Source organism: Talpa europaea, assembly GCF_964194135.1.
Source record: "Talpa europaea genome assembly, chromosome: 10".
Taxonomy (NCBI): Eukaryota; Metazoa; Chordata; class Mammalia; order Eulipotyphla; family Talpidae; genus Talpa; species Talpa europaea.
The window spans coordinates 26,557,477-26,571,318 of NC_140077.1; the positions used below are offsets into that span (position 1 = coordinate 26,557,477).

General features: G+C 37.5%; 1 protein-coding gene across 1 annotated transcript in view; it reads right to left on the minus strand.

Moving 5' to 3' along the window:
• Positions 1 to 13,842, minus strand: part of BTAF1 (B-TFIID TATA-box binding protein associated factor 1) — a gene marked incomplete at both ends in the record, with an annotated part of 76,752 nt that overhangs the window by 7,947 nt on the left and 54,963 nt on the right. The window contains 11 exon segments of the mRNA XM_084244664.1: positions 1,257 to 1,387; positions 1,473 to 1,614; positions 3,541 to 3,670; positions 3,807 to 3,884; positions 4,895 to 5,062; positions 5,153 to 5,274; positions 5,776 to 5,928; positions 7,830 to 7,978; positions 10,098 to 10,299; positions 11,610 to 11,719; positions 12,394 to 12,547. Coding sequence (XP_084100790.1) covers positions 1,257 to 1,387; positions 1,473 to 1,614; positions 3,541 to 3,670; positions 3,807 to 3,884; positions 4,895 to 5,062; positions 5,153 to 5,274; positions 5,776 to 5,928; positions 7,830 to 7,978; positions 10,098 to 10,299; positions 11,610 to 11,719; positions 12,394 to 12,547 — 1,539 coding nt within the window.

Here is a 13,842-nt window from a genome sequence, read left to right on the forward strand (position 1 = left end):
TTAAGTGAAGCAATGTGGACAATACTCTATTGATTTATTTAAAAAGAAAAAAAGATTTAAAAGAACACCACTGTGAACTAAAAGACGACTCCTAGCAAGCATTACCTTGGGTCTGGGTTCTGCCTTCTAGGTTCCAAAACAATGTGAAAGGAAGAATGCTAACCCAAGTAGGATGTTATTTTCCTCTCCACTCCCCCTCCAGCAGTGAGCCTTATGCTGGCTGACAGTGTAACAGTTATAGGGACCTAAGGTTTTTTCCATATGACGCCTTTTCTTTATTCCACTTACTTGTGAAAGTCATTATTGCATTACTCCTAAAATCATCCTTTCAAGAAATATTAATTCCACTTTTACAAATGAGGAATAGAAGCCCAGAGAGATAAGGTAAATAAATGATCATAGAGCTCTCAGCATCTAAATTAGTGTCCCGCCACTAAACTCATGTTGTGAAGGTAAATACTAATATCTTATCTACACACTAGTGGGAAAAGCCAAGTTTTTGGATGTATCTATCTTTTATTCATTTGGTGATAGTGAATCAACTCTTGATAATGAAAAAGATTGATGCATACTAATTAGAGCATAAAATAAATATTCAAACAGAAAATTTTGATCATAGGCCCTGTCCTACTAAGGGACAGTTTCCCCATACAAAAAAGTACTACTCAACAAAAGGCACAAAATAAATCCCTTTGATATTATCTATGTGTAAAATAAGAACTGCAGAAGCCAAAAATTACTTCAAACATTTATAGCTAATCCAAGAGGGATAAGGTCCTATTTCCCAAAGTTTGAAATTCAGCCCTCATAGATAGTAGCTATATAACCTTGAGCAAATTAACTTTTCTTCTAAACTTTCCTTTTTGGCAAAAATGGGGATTAATAATACCTATAATGCTGTTGTGAGGATACAACATTAATAGCCATATTTTTGGTCTTTATAAACACTGGCTTATATACCCCACCAATTTAACCTTCTGACTTTCTCAATTATGCAGACATGTAAGAAAGCAAGTATGATAATAGATTCTGTTTTAATGCTATGTTAAAAATGCACATGTCCAAAGAGATTCATTTAGGCCTTATCTACATGTGTATGAAAAAGAGTATTTCTAAAATCTAAGGGAAGCAGAAAGTAGACTGGAGTGATAAAGCCAAAGGCTAATCCCCTGTATTCGGTATTTCTGTGGCTTATATAAAGCATTCTACTTTATCATACCACCAACAAACACGATCATTATCATGAGATTCCTAACCTGGAGAGGACTAAGATTACAATAATAGTCTTGAATAATTTTAGGAGGAAGATCCTGCAAAACATCTTCTTTCATTCTTCTTAAAAGAAATGGCAGGACTTGGCGGTGCAATGCATCCATTGCAAGAACACCTGTTAATAAAGAAAATGGCTTTCAAAAAGTTCGGAGTAAAATATATTCACTTGCACAGGGTATAGAATTACACCTCTTTCATACCTGCTTCCTGTTCTCGACTGGAGCTCCGAGCATCCCTACTTGCTAATATTGGTTTACCATATCGAGCAGCAAACTGGCGTTCAGTCCCCAAAAATCCTGGCATGAGGAAATCAAACAATGACCACAGTTCCAAAACGTTGTTCTGAATTTAAGAAGAGAATACCAGTTATCTTTCATATACTGGAATGATTTCCTTATTCTTAAAAAATTAAAAATTAACAAAAGCCCATTATGATGACATAGGTGACATATTATCACCACATTTTTAGGTTTACGGTATAAGTCTGTATTTTACTTCAGCTTTCCTTGGAGAAAATACTCTTATGGGGGGAAATTTCCAAGTCTCCTCCACCAGAATAAGCCTGATCCATAGAATTTGTGCCCTACTGGTAGCATCTATCCAATAATAAACAGAAGAGCAGAAAGATGAATATGACAAACAGCATGTTTTAAGGAATTTGGCCCATAGCACCATTTATTCAATAAAGGAAAACCTGTAAGAATTTGGTGATAGTTCAAGTCCACCAAGAATTCATGGGTCACAAGGCGTAGGTATAGCTTCTTTCCAATTTTACTGTTGAAGTTTCATGAGAAAAAAAAATCAGCACTTTTTTCATTTTGGACACTTTGCCAATGTATGGATCCTAAGGTAGCACCCCTGGTCTTTATCTCAGCCTTCTCAGAAGCCTGAGGAGGGCTCTGGTTACCATGCTGGGCTGTTCTCCCAGTATGGACACCCTTCTAATCCCACTTAAGCTCTGTCTCCTTGTTCTTCAATGCAAAAACCCACCTTCCAACTTCAGAGTAAATTGATGATGTGGGGAAGGAGGAAAGAAATAGGGCCTTTCAGAAAAAAAACAAAACAAGAACAACCCCCTCCCATAACTTTTGCTGTGAAAGCAATGACTTATTTAAAATACTGTGAAATTTCCATATAAGTTTAAATAGAAGGCAAAAAAATCTTGGTAAGACTAAAGAGTATTCTTTCCTTTTAAATGCTTCTATTATAGTTGGAAATACTTGTAATTATCTATTGTGGTTATTAAAACAATAGTCTATAGCAAAACTACATTTAAATGAAAAATATATTCATATATTCATAAAGAACCACCAATTTTCTTTTTCACAATGAATCTTAGAGGTCACTTGCTATTTACCCTCCCACTAACTGGAGATAGAGGCTTTCTACCTATAAAGGTTGGATATCTAAGCTGGGTGTTAACATTTGCAAAACAATTCCTCTGGAAAATAACAGAATCTCTGGAGAATATCTGAAGACATCTACATACTCACCCAGCTCCTTTTCCAAGATAAGTTTCTGGAAACTCTTCCTTACAATTGCTTCCTCACCCTAGATATCCACACCTCTACTATATGATTTGCCTTTGAATCAGCTGTCGATTTCTTTCAGTGCTAAGTCAGACTGGGCTGTAATACTCTGGAGGGAGAACAGCCAGTGTGGAATAGTCTGACTAATGTCCCCCAGATGTTGGATAGATTTCTATATCTGTAGCCTAAAATATATTTGAAATATGACTTAAAACTTGCTTTGCTCAGGGCCTCCCCGGTGGCGCAGCGGTTGAGCGCTGGGTTGCGAAGCTGCCCGCAGCCTCTGCGGCACCGGTTCGATCCCCGGCTGCTCCCCGGCCACCGGAGGAGGATCCCACATGGCGCGCAGACTTCTCCTGCCGCCCACTGCTCCCCTCAGCAGTGTACTTCAGTCCTTCTGCCTGCTCTGCTCCCCGCTCTGGCTCTGGTGAATTCTCTCACCCTCCCGCGCTTCTGACTGTACCCAGTGCATGTATAAACGAACAAACAAACAAATAAATAAATAAAACATGCCTCTATAAAAAAAGAAAAAAAGATTAAAAAAAAAACTTGCTTTGCTCAGATACTGTTGCATACTAAATTTATAATTCTAAAAGTAAGATAATTACTGAGAAATTATCACCCCTAGAAATGAAAAAACAAAATCCCTTCTTTAATTCACTGCCAAATGCAAAGACTTCAAGCCTTTCCACATGGTGAAAGTTTTTTTTAAAAAAAAAGAAAAACAGTAAATAATTACCTGGATTGGTGTTCCAGACAGAATAATCCTGTAATTAGCAGTCAACTGTTTTACTGCTTTTGACAATTTTGTTTTCCCATTTTTGATGACGTGGCCTTCATCAAGAATACAGTAATTAAATTTAATATTTCTAGGGGAGAAGAAATGGAAAATTTTAGCTTCTTCTACAGAATGTCAGGAGCTATATGAAAAATCTTGAATCAGTAAAACACAAAAATCTATTCAAATTTAATACTTTTTCTAAAGAAAAAAATTTTAATTCTCACCTAAAGAATTCTATGTCGTTCCTTACAACATCATATGAAGCCACTATCAGATTGTGTCTTTTTACTTGATGCTGTAACCTGTGTTTTAAAATAAATAAGATTAGGAAAAGGGGAATCAGCAAAGTTTAACTATAGCTACCACCTTGTAAGGGTGCTTTTAATCTGTCCTACTAACTCAACATTCCCTTCTGGGGATCATGGTCATCTTGTCCACCAATTGAAATGTGGTAGATACCAACAGAACAAGTTGCATATGAGAAGGAAGCGCAAACTATCATTCCTGAAGCAAGAACTCATTGGTGAAATTATCAATTTAGTGAATTAATAAACTGTTTGCTTAAGCTAGTTTGAATTTTCTATACCTGTAAATGAATGAATTCTAACAAAAACTACAGTAAATTATTTAAGAGTGCAAGCTTGTGCATCGTCTGTGTCCAGTTCCTCACTAATCCCATTTAATTAATGAATGGCCTTGGACCCAGGCCCCATGTTTTTGGCTTCTTATCTGCAAACAGGAGACAATATAGTAATCATACCATGAAAGGCAAGTGAAAATATACAATAGAGGGGCCTCCCTGGTGGCGCAAGGGGTAAAGCACAGCACTGTGACGCTATCTGCAGGCTGTGCAGCACGAGTTCGATACCCAGCCGGCCAGGAAGCAATCCCATGGTGCAGAGGGTAAAGCTACAAGAGCAGTGTTTGATGGTCTCAGAGTAGCCACAGCAGTCACTGTGGATCAAAAGCACTCTTAGGGAAGAGGAAGGTGGGAGAGGTTTTAGATAAACAATGAAAATATAACAGAAGCACCTAGGAGACGTGATGATCACAAGGCTCCCCAAGAAAGTGGCTTTGGTTCCTGATAACCTTCTAGATTCCATACTTAGAAAGCCCAATTAATTGGTAAAAGAATATGAATTTTGATGAGTCTCACTGATTATGTAAATGTACTCACCTGTCTTAAATAAGTTGAATAAGTTTCTATGTCTTATAACCAAAAATGCTACCTAGAATTTGTTTTTAATACATTTTACTCTTTTCGCACTACTTAAAATGAAAGGTTAAAAGTTTTTTGTTGTATAGTTCTTACCTTATTCTTTCAGTAGGAGGTCCAGTATAATGTAATGGATTGAGATATTCTCTGGAACAAAATTTACCTACTTCATCCACCCAATGACCAGTTAATGTTGGTGGACAAACCACCAATGAAGGAAGTGGCATACATTCTGCCAATTTCGATCTTGCATATTCCTGGGCCCTTTGCAATAGCAAAAAAACAATAAATTATCCTGCTTGCTTTCTCAACATCTGGATGCCTTCCTTCTTTTAAGATAACATCTAAAATTACCTGTGACAATGATCTCCTGCTAGAATGCAGATGGACTGTAAAGTTTTTCCTAAACCCATGTCATCACACAGAATTCCATGAAGTTTATACTTATTAAGAAATGCTAACCAGTTCACACCATCCTGAAAGGTTGGGAGAAAGAAAAATTATAAATGTGAACAGATTAAAAAGTTTTTCCTCTAGGGCCTCCCTGGTGGCGCAAGGGGTTAAGCACCACACTATGAAGCAATCCACAGCCTCTGCAGCATGAGTTCGATGCCCAGGCGGCCAGGGAGCAGCCCCCATGGCACAGCAGACTTCTCCTGACTCGCCCGCTGCTCCCCTCAGCAGTGTACTTCAATCTGCCTGTTCTGTTCCCCACTCTGTCTCTGGTGAACCCTCTCACCTCCCCGCAACCTCCTCCACCTCTGGTCTGTACCCCGGCTCTTGTATGCATAAATAAATCTTTAAAAAAAAAAAAAAAAAAGCTTTTCTTCTAAAAAACATATATGGACAGAACAAAAAGCTGTATTTTTACAGGCAAAAGAGTTAAATGGGTATAAGACACAAAACAAAAAAATTTGAAATAAGGTATATCTGAAAGGAATGGTCACTATATTTACAAGGTAAATATAAAACTTTACCTGCTGATATTTTCTGAGCTCAGCATTGATTGGTACTGGAATTTTGTAATTCTCTAATTTTTTCCCATCTAACAATTGCTCCAAGAAGTGTCGTTCCTTGGCTTTCAACTGAATTAATTCTTCTGACATATTTGGAGGATCTGGAATGCCTGCCTAAAATGATTTTTTAAAGTGTTTAAAACTACTCATAACTTGCAGATTATGAAACAATTTCAAGTCTTACCAAAATATAAATGCAGAAAAACATTTAAATATTGTAGTTTAAATATTGGGAGGCAAACAGTTTAAAGAATGTGACTAGTATTAAAAATAATGCGATTTGAGGTTTAAAGACCACAGCTATAACTTACGTTTCCCCACACCATGCATTACTTGATAAAGAGGCAAATACAGTTGGATAATAATATGCTATTACAAGAATTTCTCAATTTTTGTATTATGATTCTTTAAGGTATAATGTGGTCTGCAGATTCCTCAGGATTCCCAAAACTTTTCAAAGAGTCCTTGAAGTGAAAGCTATTACATAATAAAAGATATTGTTTGCTTTTCACTGTGTTGACATTTGCACTAATGTAACAGTAATGGTGGGCAAAACTGCTCATGACTCAGCAACAAATGTACCAGTAGTCACTGTATTCCTCACAGTATTCCTAGTATTCTTACAAGCTGGTTTCATCTAAGAATGTCCTGGAAGGAATGAAAAAAAAAGACTATCAAATCTCAACTCTTGAATGGACATCTTTAATGTGAAGTACACATAAATCATTCATGATGCATGTTAAAGTAGTTTGTTTCAGAAAAGTAGCAGTGAGGTTGTTTAAGAACTAATCTACTTTATTATAATTAGTTTTTTTCCTGGTCTCTTATTTAGGTTTTCTAAATTCCTTCTATGAGTGAAAATGATGTAAAAAATGTGTAAAATAGGCCTCCCAGAGGCGCAGCGGTTGAGCACTGGGTTGCGAGGCTGCCCGCAGCCTCTGCAGCGCCGGTTCAATCCCCGGCCTCCGGGCAAGGGTCCCACATGGCGCGCAGACCTCTCCTGCCGCCCGCTGCTCCCCTCAGCAGTGTACTTCGTCAGTCTGCCTGCTCTGCTCCCTGCTCTGGCTCTGGTGAGTTCTCTCACCCTCCTGCGCTTCTGACTATACCCAGTGCTTGTATAAATAACTAAATAAATCTTTAAAAAAAAAAAGAACTAATCTACTTTATTATAATTAGTTTTTTTCCTGGTCCCTTATTTAGGTTTTCTAAATTCCTTCTATGAGTGAAAAATGATGTAAAAAATGTATAAAACAGGTCTCCCCAGTGGTGCAATGGGTTGAGCACCGTGCTGTGAAGCTATCCGCAGCCTCTGCGGTGCGGGTTTGATCCCAGCTGGCCAGCTGGCGCGAATCCCACAAGGCACAGCAGACTTCTCCCATCTCACCCGCTACTCCCCTCAGCAGTGTATTTCTGTTGTCTGCCTGTACTACTCCCTGCTCTGCCTCTTGTGAATCCTCTCACCCTCCTGTGCCTCTGGCCTGTACCCCAGCTCTTGTATAAAAATAAATTTTTTAAAAATTATATATATATATTTTAAGCAGCTTGGTAGTGGGATTCTGGTTCTTCCCTTGCTTCAAGCTACTTCTGTTTTCTTCATTGGATTCACATATTATTTCTCCCCCATAAATTTACTCCAAAATCTTCCAAGTTTGGCCTGGTAGTCTGCTTTCTTAATAGTCTCACGGAGAATTCATTTGTTTTTTACACTTTCAATTACTTTACCACTCTCAAATTTACCTTTCATGAAAACTTTAGCACAGTTTACCTTTCATGCAATCTTTACCTGGATTCTGGGATTACCTAGATCATCAGGGTTACTTAGGAACAATTCTCTTTCTGGATAGTGTCAATGAAATATCCATTAAGTATACAATTCTTAGTGCTTATAAGGTAAATATATTCAAAACAACATTGTCCTTTTTTTCCCAATCTGACATGTTCTTTAAAAAGGGTCACAATTATTGTAGACATGGTTACAGAAAACCAAGTATATAAACCAAGTATCTTCAACTTACCTCAAGTGGCATGAGTCTAATTAGTGTTGCAAAGCACTGTGTTGCCATGAATCTGACACTGTCCGTTTGATCACTCATTCTTCCCAACACAGGCACAACTAAAAGGACAATATATGGGACAATACCAACATCCAGTTGTTCCATTACACCTGAGTCAATTATTAAGGAAATTTCTAAATGGTTCTAAGGTAGACATTTTTGCAAAGAGATACACCAATATTGTTAAAATTGTTCCTCATCCTCTCATCTCTACTCTAAGAGGGTAAAGTTCCTCAAAGTCTATGACAATTCAGTTAAAACAGCATGTGCACACTGTTGCTCCTTTGTAACATTGGGCCTCCCCGGTGGCACAGCGGTTGAGCGCTGGGTTGCCAAGCTGTCCGCAGCCTCTGCAGCACCGGTTCGATCCCAGGCTGCTCCCCGGCCACCGGAGGAGGGTCCCACATGGCGTGGAGACCTTTCCTGCCGCCCGCTGCTCCCCTCAGCAGTGTACTTTGGTCCTTCTGCCTGCTCTGCTCCCTGCTCTGGTGAATTCTCTCACTTTCCCGCACTTCTGACTGTACCCAGTGCTTGTGTAAATAAATAAATCTTTTTAAAAAAAAAAAAAAAAAAGCATGTGCACACTATTGATCCTTTATAACATTATGTAATTTTCTCTTTTTTTTTTTAAAGTTTTTTTTTTAATATTTATTTCTTTATTTATACAAGCACTAGGTACAGTCAGAAGCACGGGAGGGTGAGAGAATTCAGCAGAGCCAGGGGGGAGAGCAGAGCAGACTGACGAAGTACAATGCTGAGGGGAGCAGTGGATGGCAGGAGAGGTCTGCTCGCCATGTGGGACCCTCGCGGGGCGGCCAGGGATCAAACCGGTGCTGTAGAGGCTGCGGGCAGCTTCACAATCCAGCACTCAATCACTAAGCCACCCGGGAGGCCCTGTAATTTTCTCTTGATTAAGAACATTAAATGATGTTTTCATCTCAGGAAAACTTCAGGAATCTGACTAATGACTTTTTTTTTCAAATTACATATTTTTTAATCTAAACAAAAATGTCCAATTTAGAAAGGTAGACATCAATAAGATATTTTTCATATCACAATCTAAGTTCCTTTGCATACAGAAAATGCAACACTCTTCCAGTTCCATGAGGAGTAGTCTGATGAAGAGTCTGGTTTTCAGTTATTAAAAGTTCTACCACCCGGGCCTCCCTGGTGGCACAAGGGGTTAAGCACTGCACTATGAAGCAATCCACAGCCTCTGCAGCATGAGTTCAATCCTCAGCCGGCCAAGGAGAAACCCACATGGCAAGGCAGACCTCTCCTGCCTTGCTCCCTCAGCAGTGTATTTCAGTCAGTCTGCCTGTTCTGTTCCCCGCTCTGTCTCTGGAGGATCCTCTCACCCCCCGCATCTCTAGCTTGTACCCCAGCTTGTATGCATAAATAAATAAATCTTTAAAAAAAAAAAAAGTTCTACCACCCCTCTGGCCCAAAGACAGCCCAACTAATAATATTCTTTGATAAATTCCTATAAATTTCTAGAACTGCAATACCAAGATAAAGTGAGTTACATTCCAAGCAATGGAATACAACTCAGTGTTACTCAAAGATTAATTCCAAATTTCCCACCAGGATCTTGACTGTCAGAAATTGGACACAGCAGACCCAGAGATCAGTCCTCCTAAAATATTCAGTATTTCTGAACCACAGTTTCTACTGATTTAATCTCCATCTTTCTTGATCTGTGGAATAATTTTCAAATGAAAAGAACATCAGTGGGTGCCATACTATTACTTAGCAAAGAGCTTGCCTGAATATTTTTACTTGTTTAGTGCATTTATCTTTCACCAATGAACTTTGAAATATGGTTGTAAGGATTACATACATATTATCTGGTTCATAAAATGATTATAAACCAAATGGATCAGTTACTAAATTTACAGAATTACTTTTACCTTATGAAAAAATCTCTTAAAATAGCAATTCTTTAAACTTTTTGTGTGAAAATCTTAATGAAATATAAACATACATAATTGTTTCTAATGTAATATAAAATTTTTAAACTTCCAGTGTGAGAATTTTAATAAAATATAAACACGTACATAATGTACTTCTAATGTAATATAAAAACACTTCAAAATAAAATGTACAAAGTTTTCTTTCAGGGACAAGACAGGTTATTTATGTGCCTATTTGAATAAATGGATTTTATTTTAGACATCTTTAAATAAAAATGAATATAATTTCTGAATAGCCAAAATAAAAAAAGGATACAGGCAAGTGCTTCAATTGCACCCTCTTGTTTGATATTATCATCAATTGCTCCCAGCCATGGAAGAACCTTCTCCAAAAAAATATTCATTGTTTCCATGGTAGCTATTTTGCTCATAACGCCTACACAACGAGCAGCCATGTGCCTCACTGCGGTGCTGGGGTACTGAAGGCACATATAAAGATGAGGCAAATGTTGTACCAACTACAAATAAAACATTTAAGACAATTAGAATATTCATTAGGGAAATCAACTGTTGAAAATATAACTACAATAGCCTATACTTAGAGGCTTTCAATTTTCAAAGTAACTCTAAATTAAAGAACACTACAATTACCTTAAGACATTATTAAAACATTCTCAATAAAATCAATCTAAACCCAAACTAAGGCATTATCATTCCTTCAGAAAGAAAATAGAGGTGCAGAACCCTGTTTAATACTCTCTCTCAGGCATTAGGAACTCAATTCTTTCCAAAATTAATAGGGAACACATCAAAAGATGCTTACAAGATTCTTCTACAGGAGTTAGGAAAATGACACCAAACATCACCAGCCCCCTTCAAGTTCGGTAGCACTTTAGGTACATACTTTTTATTCACTAAGTTGAGTGCTCCTGATTTTGTTTCAAATACCATACTTTGGTAAATTTACCACAGTCATTATGATCACAAACAGCACATATGCCATTATTAAAGGTCTGCTGGATGGAATGCCAGGATTAATGTTGATGAGAGCCAGCTACCTACTCAACAATCTACCCTTACAGCTTCAACTGTGTGCATTTGTGGATCATAGAGGATAAGAGCTTATGGATGGATTTTTTTTCTTTCCTAATGATGAATCAGCAATATTTTAACAAAAGGACACACTTTATTACTATATAAACAGGAAAAGTTCATTCTTTCCTATTCTTCTGTAGAGTCTCCCTTTTATGTTAGTTATGAATAATCAGAGCTGTATTACTTCACAAAGCTATAAATCAGAGAACTCCCCATTGCAGTTAAATGGAAAGAATAATACATTCTTTTACGGAAAAGCTAGAGAATTATCTAGTCTATCTTCTTTCTTCCTCTGTTCCAAATTTTTGTAAGAAATATTTCAACAGTCAAAAAGTACAAACATTCTATCTTTGCCAGTGACTAGCTTCATCTTAGACAGGTAACTTCCTTCTATCTTTAGACTTATCTTAGAAAGAGGCTATATGACCTTTCTTGGATCTATATTAAGATGGCACAGATGAATAGTGCTGCAGCTTTCTTTCCTATTTATACCCAGTTTCTATGTTAGAGACCCATTCCCACTACCCCGTATTGTAAGCTCCCAGAAGTGACTGCTCTCCTTCATGCACCAATTCTGCCTCAAAGCCCACAATAGCACTGTTAGTAAGGAAAAAATCTATTTACACTATGCAAAAGAAAATGGAATTATTAGAGATTACATTATAGTTACATTTTCCTAGCCTTAAAACTTTTAATAAGACCACTTGATAAAAACTACATTTGCATTAGTTACCGAGGGATGAAGCACAGAATCCATTGAAGCTGCTGCTATTTCAAAAACTTGCAGAGAATTCACCAATTCTTGGGCAGGCCCATCTCCCTTTTCAAGGAGGGACTTTCCATCTATTAAAATACATTGTTTTAAGTTCATATTACCTTACAAATAGTTTTTCAAGATCTGAAGTCCACAAAAAGTTTTAGTATACCTCCCCAGCCATCAAGAGAGAATTTATTTTACTTTTTAATATAATATTAAATGCCTATGCCCTTAATTTAAGTGCCAGTGTAATGTAGTTAAAGCAACTAAAGATGTTTAACATAATAATCCAGTTCAAGTGTCTCTTTCTAAATATGTAATAGAAAAAAAGTGAAGGGCCTCCCTGGTGGTGCAAGGGGTTAAGACGTAGCACTATGAAGCTATCCATAGCCACTGAGCATGAGTTCGATCCCCAGCCAGGGAGGTGACCAATATGGTGCAGCAGACCTCTTCTGACATGCCTGCTGCTCCCTCAGTGTATTTCAGTCAATCTGCCTGTTCTGTTCCCCACTATGTCTCTGGTAAATCTTCTCACCCCCACACCTCTGGCCTGTACCCCAATTTTTGTATATACAAATAAACTCTTAGGGGGAAAAAAGTGAGAAATATACAAAATGATATGAAATTGTTTTTACCAACAGTTTTTAAAATTTATCAGCTTTATAAGGACATTTGTGATGGACATACATTGAAATTGTTAAAAATCCAAATCAGAAGAGAGCAAGGGGGTAAAAAAAACCTCAGAAAAATATGTACACACCAAAATTATTTATGTCAATTGTATTCCTCAGTGGACCAACCATAGCATCCCAGAGATGTGGCAACTGCACTGCCATTTCACCACCGAAATGTTTCACTATAGTAGTCAAGGCAAATTCAGCTCCTCTCCGTTGTACCAGGTAAGGTTTCTGGGCCTAAAATTAAATGTTAGTTGAAAATAGAATTTCATGAAAAAGTGTAATGCATTTGAAATTATAAGAGAATTTAAAAGTCACCATCTAAGAATTTACAGTATTACCATTAGCCAATTAAGTACTGGACATATTTATCACAGTATAGATATTGTTCAAAATGAAGTTTACATGGGCATTTAAACCTCAACTTATATTTTTACATAAAATAACATATAAAAATATATAAGATTATATAAGTAAAGGAAACTCTATGCAAACCAGAGATATAAATATCAAAATCACAGACCTCTTATTAAAATAATGAGAATGCGGGCCTCCCTGGTGGCACAGGGGTTAAAGTCTCAGCACTATCAAGCTATCGCCAGCAACTGTGGCATGAGTTTGATCCCTGGCTAGGGAGCTAACCCACATGGTGCAGCAGACCTCTCCTGTCTTATATGCTGCTCCCTTCAGCAGTGTATTTCAGTAGATCTGCCTGTTCTGCTCCCCACTCTGTCTCTGTAAATCCTCTCACCCCCACCCCACATCTCTGGCCTGCGCCCCAGTTCTTGTACACATAAATAAAAATAAATCTTCAAAAAAAAAAAAAATAAGAATATCTTTAGTGAAAAAGTCTTCATTCAAAGTATTCTTGAAAAAATATACCTAAATTTAAATAAAAGAACCTTAAAATAGGCCTCTTTGTTACAGAAATACATTAAACATGTCTTTTAGGATTCATAATTTACCTGCTGATCTCTGGTAAGTTCCTATGTCTTGCAACCAAAAAGCTACCTAAAGCATTCATTCCATTGTAATAATGTAGTTGTAAGATTTTTAAAAACCACTTTTTCTTATCGTTTTTAATGAAGATTGTACTGTGGAACAAATTAAAACAACAGAAAAAAAGCCCAAATAGATTCTCACATATATGAAGCATGATATATTAAAGAGATACATACCATTATAAGGAAGGAAAGGAATTAATAGTGGGAGAGGTGGCCATATAATATGAGGAAATAAATTTAGATCCCCACTTCATATCACACACTTTTATTTTTCTATTTTTTTAAAGATTTATACAAGAACTGGGGTACAGGTCAGAGGTGCAGGGGGTGAGTGGATTCACCAGAAACAGAATGGGGAGCGGAACAGGCATAATAACTGAAGTACACTGCCGAGGGGAGCTGCTGGCGAGACAGGAGAGGTCTCCTGCACCATGTGGGTCACCTCCCTGTTAACTAGAGGGGAAAAAAAGACAACTTTCTTCAATCCTCATAGTTCTTTTGAGCCTCACCTTATTTGGCTCCCAACCC